At 42.4% G+C, this 13,218-nt stretch overlaps 1 protein-coding gene across 1 annotated transcript in view; it reads right to left on the reverse strand.

The window, feature by feature from the left end:
* tdrd12 (tudor domain containing 12) overlaps positions 1 to 13,218 on the reverse strand; it is a 95,680-nt gene that overhangs the window by 20,639 nt on the left and 61,823 nt on the right. The window contains exons 20-25 of the mRNA XM_056282346.1: positions 12,781 to 12,920; positions 11,226 to 11,446; positions 10,756 to 10,837; positions 9,165 to 9,346; positions 3,700 to 3,907; positions 3,200 to 3,292 (exon numbers count right to left, since the gene is read on the reverse strand). Of these exons, the coding sequence (XP_056138321.1) occupies positions 3,200 to 3,292; positions 3,700 to 3,907; positions 9,165 to 9,346; positions 10,756 to 10,837; positions 11,226 to 11,446; positions 12,781 to 12,920 (926 nt within the window). The remainder of the gene's footprint in view (positions 1 to 3,199; positions 3,293 to 3,699; positions 3,908 to 9,164; positions 9,347 to 10,755; positions 10,838 to 11,225; positions 11,447 to 12,780; positions 12,921 to 13,218) is intronic.

The following is a 13,218-nucleotide window of genomic DNA, read 5'->3' on the forward strand; positions in this document are numbered from 1 at the left end:
TGAAGAAAGCAATACTTGTGTTGAACTTATGTTGATTCTTGTTACAATTAGTTCCCCTATTGAATGCAGGAGTGTTTCTATAGGTCGGCTGTCTTTAAACATCGAGGGGTTGAACATGTAAGACTTCTTTGTTTTGTTCAACTATAAGACACTGAGCTCCTCTCTCTACAGGGAGAGACGGCTCCCTTTACTTCTATGTCAGGGTGTTTCTCTCCAATATAGTGTGTATAGTTGAAGTTTACATACACTTAGGTTTAAGTCATTAAAACTAATTTTTTAACCATACCACAGATTTCATGTTAACAAACTATAGTTTTGGCAAGCCGGTTAGGACATCTACTTTGTGCATGACACAAGTAATTTTTCCAACAATTGTTTACCAACAGATTATTTCATTTATAATCCACTACATCACAATTCCAGTGGGTCAGAAGTTACTATACACCAAGTTTACTGTGCCTTTAAAAAACTTGGAAAATTGCAGAAAATGTCATGACTTTAGAAACTTCTGATAGGCTAATTGACACAATTTGAGTCAACTGGAGGCATACCTGTGGCTGTATTTTGAGGCCTACCTTCATACTCAGTGCCTCTTTGGCTTGGCATCATGGGGAAATAATTTTTAAAAAATCGGCCAAGACCTGATAAAAAAAAAAAAAATGTGGACCTCCACAAGTCTGATTCATCCTTGGGAGCAATTTCCAAATGCCTGAAGGTACCGCGTTCATCTGTACAAACAATAGTATGCAAGTATAAACACCATGGGACCACGCAGCCGTCATAACGCTCAGAAAGGAGACGCATTATGTCTCCTAGAGATGAACATACTTTGGAGCAAAAAGTGCAAATCAATCCCAGAACAACAGCAAAGGACGTTGTGAAGATGCTGGAGGAAACCGAAAAATTATCTTTAAACCAAAGTATCTATATCAGGGGTGCCCCGGTGGCTCACCTGGTAGAGCACGTACCACATAAGGCTGAGTCATTACTGCAGTGGCCTGGGTTCGAATCCAGCCCGGGCCCCTTTGCTGCATGTCAGCCCCTCTCTCTCCCCTGCCTTTCCTGTCTCTCTCAAATTAAAAGGCAGAAAATCCACTCTATCCATCCATTATCCAAACCGCTTATCCTGCTCTCAGGGTCGCGGGGATGCTGGAGCCTATCCCAGCAGTCATCCTGGACAGGCCACCAGGCAATCGCAGGGCCTCCCTGACTTTAGTGATGTGCTTAAACGCGTAGTGGGTCGAATTCCACTATGTAGCCACATCTTGTTTTGGTCACAGTTGAGCCTGTCCCATTTGCAGCTGCACATCTTGAAGCTTTGCAGAGGCCACTGTGCTATTAAAAAAAGAATTTAAAAAATCTATATCAACGGTAAAACAAGTTCTACATCAACAAAACCTGAAAGACCCCTCAGCAAGGAAGAAGCCACTGCTCCAAAACCACCACAAAAAAGCCAGACTACAGTTTTCAGCTGCACGTGGGGATAAAAGATCTTACTTTTTGGAGAAATGTCCTCTGGTCTGATGAGACAAAAACTGAACCGTTTGGCCATAATGACCATTGTTATGCTTGGAGGAAAAATGGGGAGGCTTGCAAGCTGAACACCACCATCCCAACCATGAAGAACAGGGGTGGCAGCATCATGTTGTGGGGTTGCTTTGCTGCAGGGGGGACTGGTGCACTTCAAAAAATAGATGGCATCATGAAGGAGGAAGATTATGTGGATATATTGAAGCAACATCCCAAGACATCAGCCAAGAAGTTAAAGCTTGGTCACAAATGGGTCTTCCAAATGGACAATGATCCCAAGCATACTTCCAAAGTTGTAGTTCAATGGCTTAAGGACAACAAAGTCAAGTTATTGGAGTGGACATCACAAAACCCTGACTTCAATCCAATAGAAACTTTGTGGGCAGAACTGAAAAAGTGTGTACAAGCCAGGAGGCCTACAAACCTGACTCAGTTACACCAGTTCTGTCAGGAGGAATGAGCCAAACTTCCAGCAACTTATTGTGAGAAGCTTGTGGAAGGCTACCTGAAATGTTTGACCCAAATTAAAAAATTTAAAGGCAATGTTACCAAATACTATATAAGTGTATGCACACTTCTGACCCACTGGGAATGTGATGAAAGCAAGAAAAGCTGAAATAAATCATTCTCTCTACTATTACTCTGACATTTCACATTCTTAAAATAAAGTAGTGATTGTAACTGACATAAAACAGGGAATTTATATTAGGATTAAAATGTCAGGAACTGTGACAAACAATTTAAATGTATTTGGCTAAGGTATGTAAACTGCCGACATCAACTGTACAATACATTTTAATCTTCAACCTGTCGATGCCTTGTGTTATTTCAAGAGTCTCAGATTCAGACAACTTTATTTATCCCAGAAGGGCAATTCAGTAAGAGTCTTGAGTGTTTGCAGGCAATTTCCATGACAATTTTAACTAGATAATTAATGTTATTCACTTACCTGTCAGTGGTTTTAATGTTTTGGCTGATCAGTGTATGTCCTACATCCATCCATTGTCTTAACCACTTATCCTGCTCGCTGGAGCCTATTCTAGCAGTCATTGGGCGGCAGGCGGGGAGACACCCTGGACAGGCCGCCAGGCCATCACAGGGCCGACACGCACACGCACACGCACACACACACACCCATTCATTCCTAGGGACAATTTAATATGGCCAATTCACCTGACTTACATGTCGTTGGACTGTGGGAAGAAACTGGAGCCCCCGGAGGAAACCCACGCAGACACAGGGAGAACATGCAAACTCCACACAGAGGACAACCCAGGATGACCCACCAAGGTTGGACTACCCTGGGGCTCAAACCCAGGATCTTCTTGCTGTGAGGGGACTGTGCTAACCACTGCGCCACCGTGCCGCCCGTATGTCCTACATAACCAAACAAAAGATCTTGTAATCTGTGTGGTTTCATTATTGAAGATTTGATTGACCTCCATGGGACTTAAGTCCCAAATAATTCAAAAATAATTATTTTAACTGTAAAAGTTAGCAATTCATTTTTTAATTGAAATAGTCTATGTAGGAACTCACATGGTTCACTCAATTTAAATGTGTAGCCCTTTTAATGTTATTCATTCAGGCACCCGCTAAACAGAAGAACAATCGGTCTTGTGATGCCTGATGTACTGAATGAGCAAATGGCTGACAGATAAGAGCTTACCATGGCTTCAACAAAGATGGTGTCTCCCAGGCTCAGAGCAATTCTGGCTTTGTGCAGCAAACCCCCGATTTTCTGTCTGATGGCCCTTGTGACCTACAGGTGCAGAGGTACATTTATTTCTGTCAAATTTCCACTCTCTATTGACTAAAGATGCTACAAGACTGTTTCCTTTTGAGAGTAACAACCCTTTTGTCCAGACTGTAGCCAGATTCAAGTAGTTTAGTCCAGATCAGAATGGCTCTGGGGAGAATTTCCCCTGCCTTTTTGCAGTTTATTTACACAATGGTGAAAACAGAAATAAATGATTAAAATTTGTGAATGTTTGATAAATACAAATAAATAAATAATTAAAAAATCTTGAAAGCAAGACATTGAGATGCCAAACAACTACATAACAGCTGGCGGGGGAAACTTGGGAGTGCTTGAGTATGTGTCTATTTGGGTGAGGGTAGAGATGTGTGCAAGGAAGAAATAGAGAGAAGGCAATGAAAGGGGAAAACCTTGGGGTTCCATTTGGGCTCACAGTCTACAGGTTTGACTCTGCAGAGGATAATCTCCACAGCCTGGGGGGGCAGAGTGTGAAACTTGGCTGGCAGCTGGAGGAGCTGGTACGACTTTATCTTCTGCTTTCTGCCCTCATCCACAAAAAGCACGGAGACGTGAGAAAACAGCTGCTCACCTTGGTCTGGCACAGAGGTCACCTTTACCCTGCCAAGGACAAGACACTGACATCCTATTCACCAATCCCATTTTCTTATCCAAAGCAATTTACGTCCGATTAGAAAATTTGGACCAACAGCAGAAATAGCATAATATCCTAGATAACCAAGCAATCAATGGCACAGAGGTCAATGGTCAGTCACGCACCTCTGACACAACATGGAACACAGTAAGTTACTTTTCTAGGGCAGTGACTCTGAACTGGTTGGCTGGAGTTGATCAGTCCTTCCTTCCTTCCCGGTCATTTCCCAATGTAATGTCACAACGAGCTCGATTTGGAAATCGCTTGCATGGTTTACTGACTGTGCACTTGGTGGTAAAATATGGGACTTTTAAAATCAATTTTGCTTTTAAATGACATTCAGAACTACAAAGTGATGAAAAAACCCTTTTATTATTTGAAAGTCAGTCGTTTCAAGAGGACACTATTCCCCCAAAAATGAACGTAAGAATTAATTAATTAAAACAAGTTTAAAAAGATAAAACTTTTATGATGACGTAAATCATGTGTTAAAAACATGTTCTTCCAATTAATATGATGGAAGCCATGCAAGTCTTAAGAACTGCTGGGACTAGTGCTGCCTATGGACTACAATACCCATAACTCCTTGCTCAACCTCACCGGTGATCTCCGCTCACCCGCTTCACCTTTCACTGTAACATTATTGGATATACAGTGCATCCGGAAAGTATTCACACCCCTTCACTTTCTCCACATTTTGTTATGTTACAGCCTTATTCCAAAATGTATTAAATTCCTTTTTTTTCTCATCAATCTACATACAATACCCCATAATGACAAAGGGAAAAAGGTTCTGTAGAAATTTTTGCAAATTTATTAAAAATAAAAAACTGAAATATTGCATGTACATAAGTATTCACACCCTCTACTCAGTACTTGGTTAGGGCACCCTTGGCAGCGATTACAGCCTCAAGTCTTCTTGGGTATGAAGCTACAAGCTTGGCACACCTATATTTGGGGTATTTCTCCCATTCTTTTCTGCAGATCCTCTCGAGCTCTCTAAGGTTAGATGGGGAGCGTCGCTGCACAGCTGTTTTCAGGTCTTTCCAGAGATGTTCAATGGGGTTCAAGTCTGGGCTCTGGCTGGGCCACTCAAGGACATTCACAGACTTGTCCCGAAGCCACTCCTTTGTTGTCTTGGCTGTTTGCTTAGGGTTGTTGTCATGTTGAAAGGTAAACCTTCGCCCCAGTCTGAGGTCCTGAGCGCTCTGGAGCAGGTTTTCATCAAGGATCTCTCTGTACTTTGCTCCATTCATCTTTCCCTCGATCCTGACTAGTCTCCCAGTTCCTGCCGCTGAAAAACATCCCCACAGCATGATGCTGCCACCACCATGCTTCACTGTAGGGATGGTATTAGCAAGGTGATGAGAGGTGCCTGGTTTCCTCCAGACATGACGTTTGGCATTCAGGCCAAAGAGTTCAATCTTGGTTTCATCAGACCAGATAATCTTGTTTCTCATGGTCTGAGAGTCCTTTAGGTTCTTTCTGGCAAACTCCAAGCGGGCTGTCATGTGCCTTTTACTGAGCAGAGGATCCGTCTGGCCACTCTAGCATATAGGCCTGATTGGTGGAGTGCTGCAGAGATGGTTGTCCTTCTGGAAGGTTCTCCCATCTCCACAGAGGAACGCTGGAGCTCTGTCAGAGTGACCATCGGGTTCTTGGTCACCACCCTGACCAAGGCCCTTCTCCCCCGATTGCTCAGTTTGGCTGGGCGGCCAGCTCTAGGAAGAGTCCTGGTGGATCAAAACTTCTTCCATTTACGAATGATGGAGACCACTGTGCTCTTCGGGACCTTCAAAACTGTAGAAGTTTTTTTGTACCCTTCCCCAGATCTGTGCCTCGATACAATCCTGTCTCGGAGGTCCACAGACGATTCCTTTGACTTCATGGCTTGGTTTCTGCTCTGATATGCACTGTCAACAGTGGGACCTTATATAGACAGGTGTGTGCCTTTCCAAATCATGTCCAATAAATTGAATTTACTACAGGTGGACTCCAATCAAGATGTAGAAACATCTCAAGGATGATCAGTGGAAACAGGATGAACATGAGCTCAATTTTGAGTGTCATAACAAAGGGTGTGAATGCTTACGGACATGCAATATTTCAGTTTTTTATTTTTAATAAATTTGCAAAAATTTCTACAAAATCTTTTTCACTATGTCATTATGGGGTATTGTGTGTAGATTGATGAGAAAAAAAAGGAATTTAATCCATTTTGGAATAAGGCTGTAACATAAAATGTGGGGAAAGTGAAGGGGTGTGAATACTTTCCGGATGCACTGTAACAGTACTGTATTATCTTTCACTATGACATGATTGGCTATAACAGTACTGTATCTACAAGGCTAAGCATTTTCAGTTTTTACCAATTTTCACCGAAAAATACCCAGATTTTTTAAAAGCAGCAGATCGGTTTAAATTGATTTTCACCCGGATTTTATGTTTCTGTGGATCCAAAAGTTGTTCCTGTTCGTATGAAGTTATGTAACAGTGCCCTCTTGTGGCGAAATTCCGCATGCTGGATGGCTTTGAAAAATAAAAACCGAAAACGCTGAGCCTTGTGTATCTGGTGATGCAATTTCGCCCTTAAAACCACAGTGGAACTGAAATTCGCTCTTCTCAAGTAGAACCATACACACTACATGCATTTAGATACCCTCTCCGGCAGAACGAGAACAAAGGACCACTTTTTTTTTCACATTACCACTGGACCCGGTTTTTTATTGGAAGACAACCTAGTCTTACTCATCTGCTAAACAGCTGCGACTACCAGTAAAACTTTGCAGCAAGCCATGCGGTTTTCACAGAAAGAGAAGTCGACCGGACCCCCTTTCATTTCTTAAACGTCAACACAATCACGGCTTTGAATCCTTCAGCATCATTAGACGACGGACAGAGCTTTGAGGATTCTCAGCTGATGAGCTGCCGGGAGAAAGACGTTGGTTTCGTGGAGCTGCGCTTCAATGCTTGACAACAAAGGACGCACCTCTGATCGCCGCGGAAGAGCGATCTCAAATACAGCTAGGCTTCTGCTGCTTGGCGGTCGATCATATATTGACAATTGAAGGGATGATCAACGATTGGTTTTTCCTACACCGATATTAAGGCGATTTTTAACTAACTTACTATCAGAACTAAGATGTTCTAAAAATAATCTCTAGAATTGGCACCCTACTGTCCTGTTAGAGATGTTTCTAATGGAGCTGTATGTCCGCCCGCTGAGCCCCATTAATCAGCACGAGTGACGAACGAATTTTAAATCTTTAAATACAAAGCAGTTTGCTGTCTCTTTTCCATGGATCTGACACCCCGCATCTCCGTTCTCCATATGCCTGCTCACCAAAACTTCCCTCTGTGCTCCATAAGAGCAATTAATGCTTGTGCGTCATGCTTATTGAACATATTAAAGTGTGACAAACTGTAAGAGATTTTTGTCTCGCTCCTCATTTAACACTAGAACGACCAGGATTTCACTCCTACCTAAAACGACCATGGGCAGTCAAAATGACCAGCGGTTTTTAAACTCTATATTCTGTCAAGATAAATACCCAATTGAGATATACATTATATATGTTAGTATGCCTGTCAGGAAACGATTGACAGAAAAATTAACAAATTATTTAAATAATAATTAAATAATAACCGAACTTGAATAGCAAAATAGAAAAAGTAAAAATATTACCTGAAAAACATAATGGAAAACACATATTGCTAATCTAACAAACGTAACAAGGCCTATAAAATGTGAAATGTAAAAAAAAGGAACTGAAAATAAATATTAAAACAGTCCCAAACAATGACTGGAACTTAAAACCTATGAGAACGACCGTGGGCAGTCATTTTGACCACTGCGGTTTTTAAACTCTATATTCTGTCAAGATAAATACCCATTTGAGATATTAATGCATTACATAAGTTAGTGTGTCTGTTCAGAAACTAAGTGACACCAAAATTAACATTTTAATAACTTTTAATGCTATTTTTCAAACAATTTAAAATGGCCGCTGTCCAACTTCTGTAAATGCTGCAACATCTCGGTGGTAGTCATGGTGTGTCTGTAACGGCGTCTGTAACTAGACATGTTGGCAATAATCAAAAATCAAATTTAGACTATTTCTCTGCACTGGAGAATGCTAGTTTTTATTCTAGGACAGAGCAATGAACTTTGCGAAGGAAATGATGCGACCAACACATGTCGTAAATAGTGACATGATGCGCACAATAATGTGTAAATTACGAGCAGTCATTTTGACAGCTCATGGTCGTTTTAGATAGATCTTATCATAACTTTTTTTGTGCAATTGATGTAAAACTCAATTTAATGCAAATATATGCAATTTTAGGAGCATTCACAGAGCGGCACATCCGTATCATATTTTCCCCCACACAGTTATTAAACTTTGAAAATTCAAAACCGCCAAAATGACGACCTTGGTCATGTTCATGTCAGACTGGAATTAAATAACTGCCTCGACAATACTTTCTGTGTCTACCATGGTGACCGTTATAACAGGGAATCGGGGTTCAGTTCCAAACAGAGAGCCTGAGAACTGGTTACCACATCAAAAGGCAGGCAGCAGGCACATAAAATTACCCACACCCGACTAGGGAAGGTAGTGACAAAAAAAATGACAATACATTAATCTTCCCTGTAGTTGAAATTAGTTTATTTTAAATCCCTTAATGAGGACCAACTGGAGGGCAAGTCTGGTGCCAGCAGCTGTTCTGGTTTTCAGGCGTTGTACCCGCTCTAGACAAGTCAGCTGAATAGTGTTTATAAATGGCTAATCTGGTACAGTTACCAGAAACTGAAATGGTTCCTTATTTTTGACATGTTCACTGCTGAAAATCAAAATACAGGAGTAGGGTATAAACGGCATGGGTTGCTGATGCTGTTTTAACATGTCGTCAATAACCTACGCAAGAGAGCAACAAAAACAGCATTAGATATTTAGTCAAAATATTTTTAATTACTAATCATTTAGCTTAATGTCATTTTTTGCCATTTTTGGACCAACATTTTTGGTGCTTGAACATTCGGTGCATTCCTAAATATAAATATATAAAATGTGAATACCCAGTCTTTCAGGGTTAATCTTGGAATTGAAATTAAGAGATACCTGCATCGAATGCTGTCACGAGCATGGATAAGTAATTCAGTTAATGTAAAACATTCAAATAAACACTGAGTCATAATGTAAGCAGTATTTTGCAACCGACCTGTGATACATCCCCGCCTCTTTTACACCATATAGACCTCCCTCCACCAGCTCCTGGGCTGCCAATCTCTCTTTGGCATAGTAGGAGGCCATCTCTGATGCCAGCCTCTCAAAACAGTCATCAGCCTCCCTGACGATTCGACCGCAGTAGACAGAGGCCGTCTTTATGGAGAGGGGCAGAACCTTGGGACAAAAGAGAGAAGATCAGACTAGAAGCCAAACATGTTCATATCCGTGACACCCTCTTTGTGCATGTAGTCCATGGACCCATGAATTATCAACACATTGTTTTATCTGTTGATCAACCTTGAGGACTTCAATTATACCACCACTGTTACCAAATAAGTCATCTCAGCCCCATGACTACAAAAGTGCAACAGTGATTCCAAACTAACCACTGAACATGGACATTCCTTTACTTCTAAATAAAAACCCACCAATCTGAGGATGACATGAAACATTATTCAAAACAAATTTTGCTTCTGTAATTTGATTTATTTCTAAATAAAATAGGATATTGGGGTGGGACAAAACATAGGGAGGGATGTGATTTCATCCAGATTGAATTGTGAAAAATAGTTTATGATATTACTGGTTGGACTGTTGCTTCCTGCCTGGACTTAGTGACACAATCACAAAAACTAGCCTATTTTAGAGGACATTAAAGTTATTAGGTTTTAATGTTGGTAACATTTTTGTGACTTGTTTTTTGGAACAAGTTGTTTAATAGGGGGCGTTCGGGTAGCGTAGCAGTCTATTTCGTTGCCTACCAACACAGGGATCACCAGTTCGAATCCCCATGTTACCTCCGGCTTAGTTGGGCCTCCCTAAGACACAACTGGCCGTGTCTGCAGGTGGGGAGCCGGATGGGGGTATGTGTCCTGGTTGCTGCACTAACGCCTCCTCTGTTTGGTCGGGGCGCCTGTTCAGGGGGGAGGGGGAACTGGGAGGAATAGTGTGATCCTCCCACACGCTACATCCCCTTGGCGAAACGCCTCACTGTCAGGTGAAAAGAAGCAGCTGGTGACTCCACATGTATCGGAGGAGGCATGTGGTAGTCTGCAGCCTTCCCCGGATTGGCAGAGGGGGTGGAGCAGCAACTGGGACGACGCAGAAGAGTGGGGTAATTGGCCAAGTACAACAGGGGAGGGGGGAAAAAAGAAAAAAAAGGGGGGGAATTTATGCAGAAATACAGAAAATTCTAAAGGGTTCACAAACTTTCTAGCACCATTGCACATTGGCATTTTACTACACAAATCATATCAGCTGAGTCGACTAAGTTTACCAAATAAGTTGAGTCCTAGCCTTGCAAGTTAGAACACTTCAGATTTTAGGGGCCCGCAGAAGGCTTGCTTCTTGCACTCTCATTGATATCTCAAATTTTCCACCTCAGTGGGGACAAAAAACTATTTCATATATTGATATGTAGTTGTTTTTTTTTTAAAATATATTTTGTCATTTCAAGTCAGTATTCCTTTTTTGAAACTTCAAATTTTGCATAAAAATATTTCGATGGAAATTCAGCATATTAGTGTATGAAATGCAGTTGTAATGTTTTGTTGCCTCTGAGGATATGTGGATCTAACACTCACTGCCACCATTCCTGAACTCGGAAGATGAGACTGATCCAGTTGGGAATCAAAACAGTGACGATCTGGACACATACCAATGGCCCTGGAGAGAAAAACATGCATTTTTAACATTGTGTGTGTGTGTGTGTGTGTTTCCATGCTTCACATCATCAGTTTGAAGATATCTCGGCTCATGAGAACACAACTCAGCGAAAACCCCTTTCTACCTGACGTGTCTGTTCATTACAGAACTGTATTCGAGTATTAAAAAGGAAGTAAAAGTTAAGCTTTTTGGAGAATTTAACTTAAACATGTTAATCGAAAAGCTAAACGGTCAACTATAAAGCCAAAGCAATGACATTCAAATAAGCTGTTACTGAACTAGGTTCAAAACATTACAGTTACTCGTCAGACTACAGATGATCCCGGTTTGTCTTTATTTGATACTTTCAACCAGAACAGGGTGGATTTAACTCCATCAGCACACTTACCCGCAGACTCCAAAGCTTTTAAGGTAGCTGCAGAATGGCCTGTTGGTCTTCTGCCTCTCCGTGGCTTGAAAGACCCCAGAGCAGAAGGACAGTAACTCAGGGGGCAACAGGGCCTCAGCTCTCCTAAGGTAGCGCAGGACTCCAATCACATGACGTGCGTTCCTCTCCGAGATGAGCAGCAGTGACTTGGCAGGTTGGGAGAAGCCATTCTTGGCATGATTCTTGGAGAGAATGCCACAAGAAATCTTTTCTCAGTGTTACTGCAGCATATGTTATGCTGGGGACCTTTATCCACAGAACCTTCATAGTCACTTTAGAACCAAAGTGAGAATGGAACCCCTCACCCTGGAAAAATCCGTGCCATACTCTACTGAGGTGGTTCTCAAACATGGGCCTCAGCCCCCCCTAGTTATGCTGGTTTTCCGCTTTGCCATGTTATTAACTACATTCACTCGTTGTTTTAGGCAAAAAAAAATAAATCTTGAGCGACTATCTCACACTGTTTCTCTCAACCACAGGCCCTGTTTGCTAGAACGCTTTAATTGGACAGTGATTACATTTCCTGGTAGCATGATTTCAACATGTACTTTTCAAAAATGAAAACAAGCCGATAGAGCATTCGGAGGAAAGAAAGGATGCCCATTGCATTTTGGTGTGGTATGGCAGATTTCATCATTAAATTGTGCGGAATGTAGTGCCTTCTCATTGTTTTTTTCTGGATGGTAGGTGAACAAGATGCAAATCAATGAATTTTGCTTTTCACTGTGGCACCTTCTAATCACGCCACACAGTGAAAAGCGATGCATCTTGTGCATTGCATTTCCACATGGCACTGTTTCTGCGTGCTGGAACAATACGTTGTGGCGATTGTTTTTCCCCTCATCCTCAAGTCGTGTTTGCATTTCAGGGTGGCACGAAATCCTCACCATAGAAAGAGAGGTGTGGTGACCTACTGTTCTATTCATTCCAACTTATACCTTGGTTGCATCTTTTTTTTTTTTCTTCCCCCTTTTTCTCCCAACTGTATTCAGCCAATTACTCTACTCTTCTGAGCCGCCCCGGTCGCTGCTCCACCCTCTCTGCCCATCCGGGGAGGGCTGCAGACTACCCCGTCTCCTCCGATACATGTGAAGTCGCCAGGGGCTTTTCCACCTGACAGTGAGGAGTTTCACCAGGGGGATGTAGCGCGTGGGAGCATCACGCTATTCCCCCCCGTTACCCCTCACCCCCGAACAGGCGCCCTGACCGACCAGAGGAGGCGCTAGTGCAGCGACCAGGACACACCCACATTCGGCTTCTCACCCACAGACACGGCCAACTGTGTCTGTAGGGACACCCGACCAAGCCAGAGGTAACACGGGGATTCAATCCGGCAATCCCCATGCTGGTAGGTAATGAAATAGATCACCATGCTACCTGGACGCCCCTTGGTTGCATCTTTGCCATGGACCCAATGACCAACACAGGCAACAGAACCCCTACCCTGTCAGTGCCATGTTTTAGCCAATGAACTATACATACCCATGAGGGCTTCAAATGAAGTGGCTGATCTTACTTTGTTGGTGAGGTTTCTGAAGTTCTGCTCCATACAGAGTAGCTGCCTGCCAAACAGTCTGGGGGATGTGGGAAAGCTGTAGTGAACCACACATGTGGCATCTCTGATCCCAAGAGCTTCAAGACAGCCCTGCGTAGTCACTAGAAAGGTAACAGAGGCCAAAAAGTCATACCCCACAGAAGTGAAGTTCTTTTTCTATTTTCTTGACAAGTCCAAGTTTCAATAAGTGCTATACACAACATGTTGCCCAGTTAAATGGTTAAATTACTGTTTGTTTAAAACGTAGACCGATGACATAGCAAATGGATCAGCAGTGTAAAATCACGCACTGTGGCAGGATGAGGAAAAAACACAGGAGACGAAGGCGAGTTTGATGTTTATTCCTCAGCTCCAACACCAAACTACAGCAGGAACAACCCTGCACACGCAAGCCCGGGA

This window comes from Lampris incognitus, chromosome 6 (genome assembly GCF_029633865.1).
Source record: "Lampris incognitus isolate fLamInc1 chromosome 6, fLamInc1.hap2, whole genome shotgun sequence".
NCBI lineage: Eukaryota > Metazoa > Chordata > Actinopteri > Lampriformes > Lampridae > Lampris > Lampris incognitus.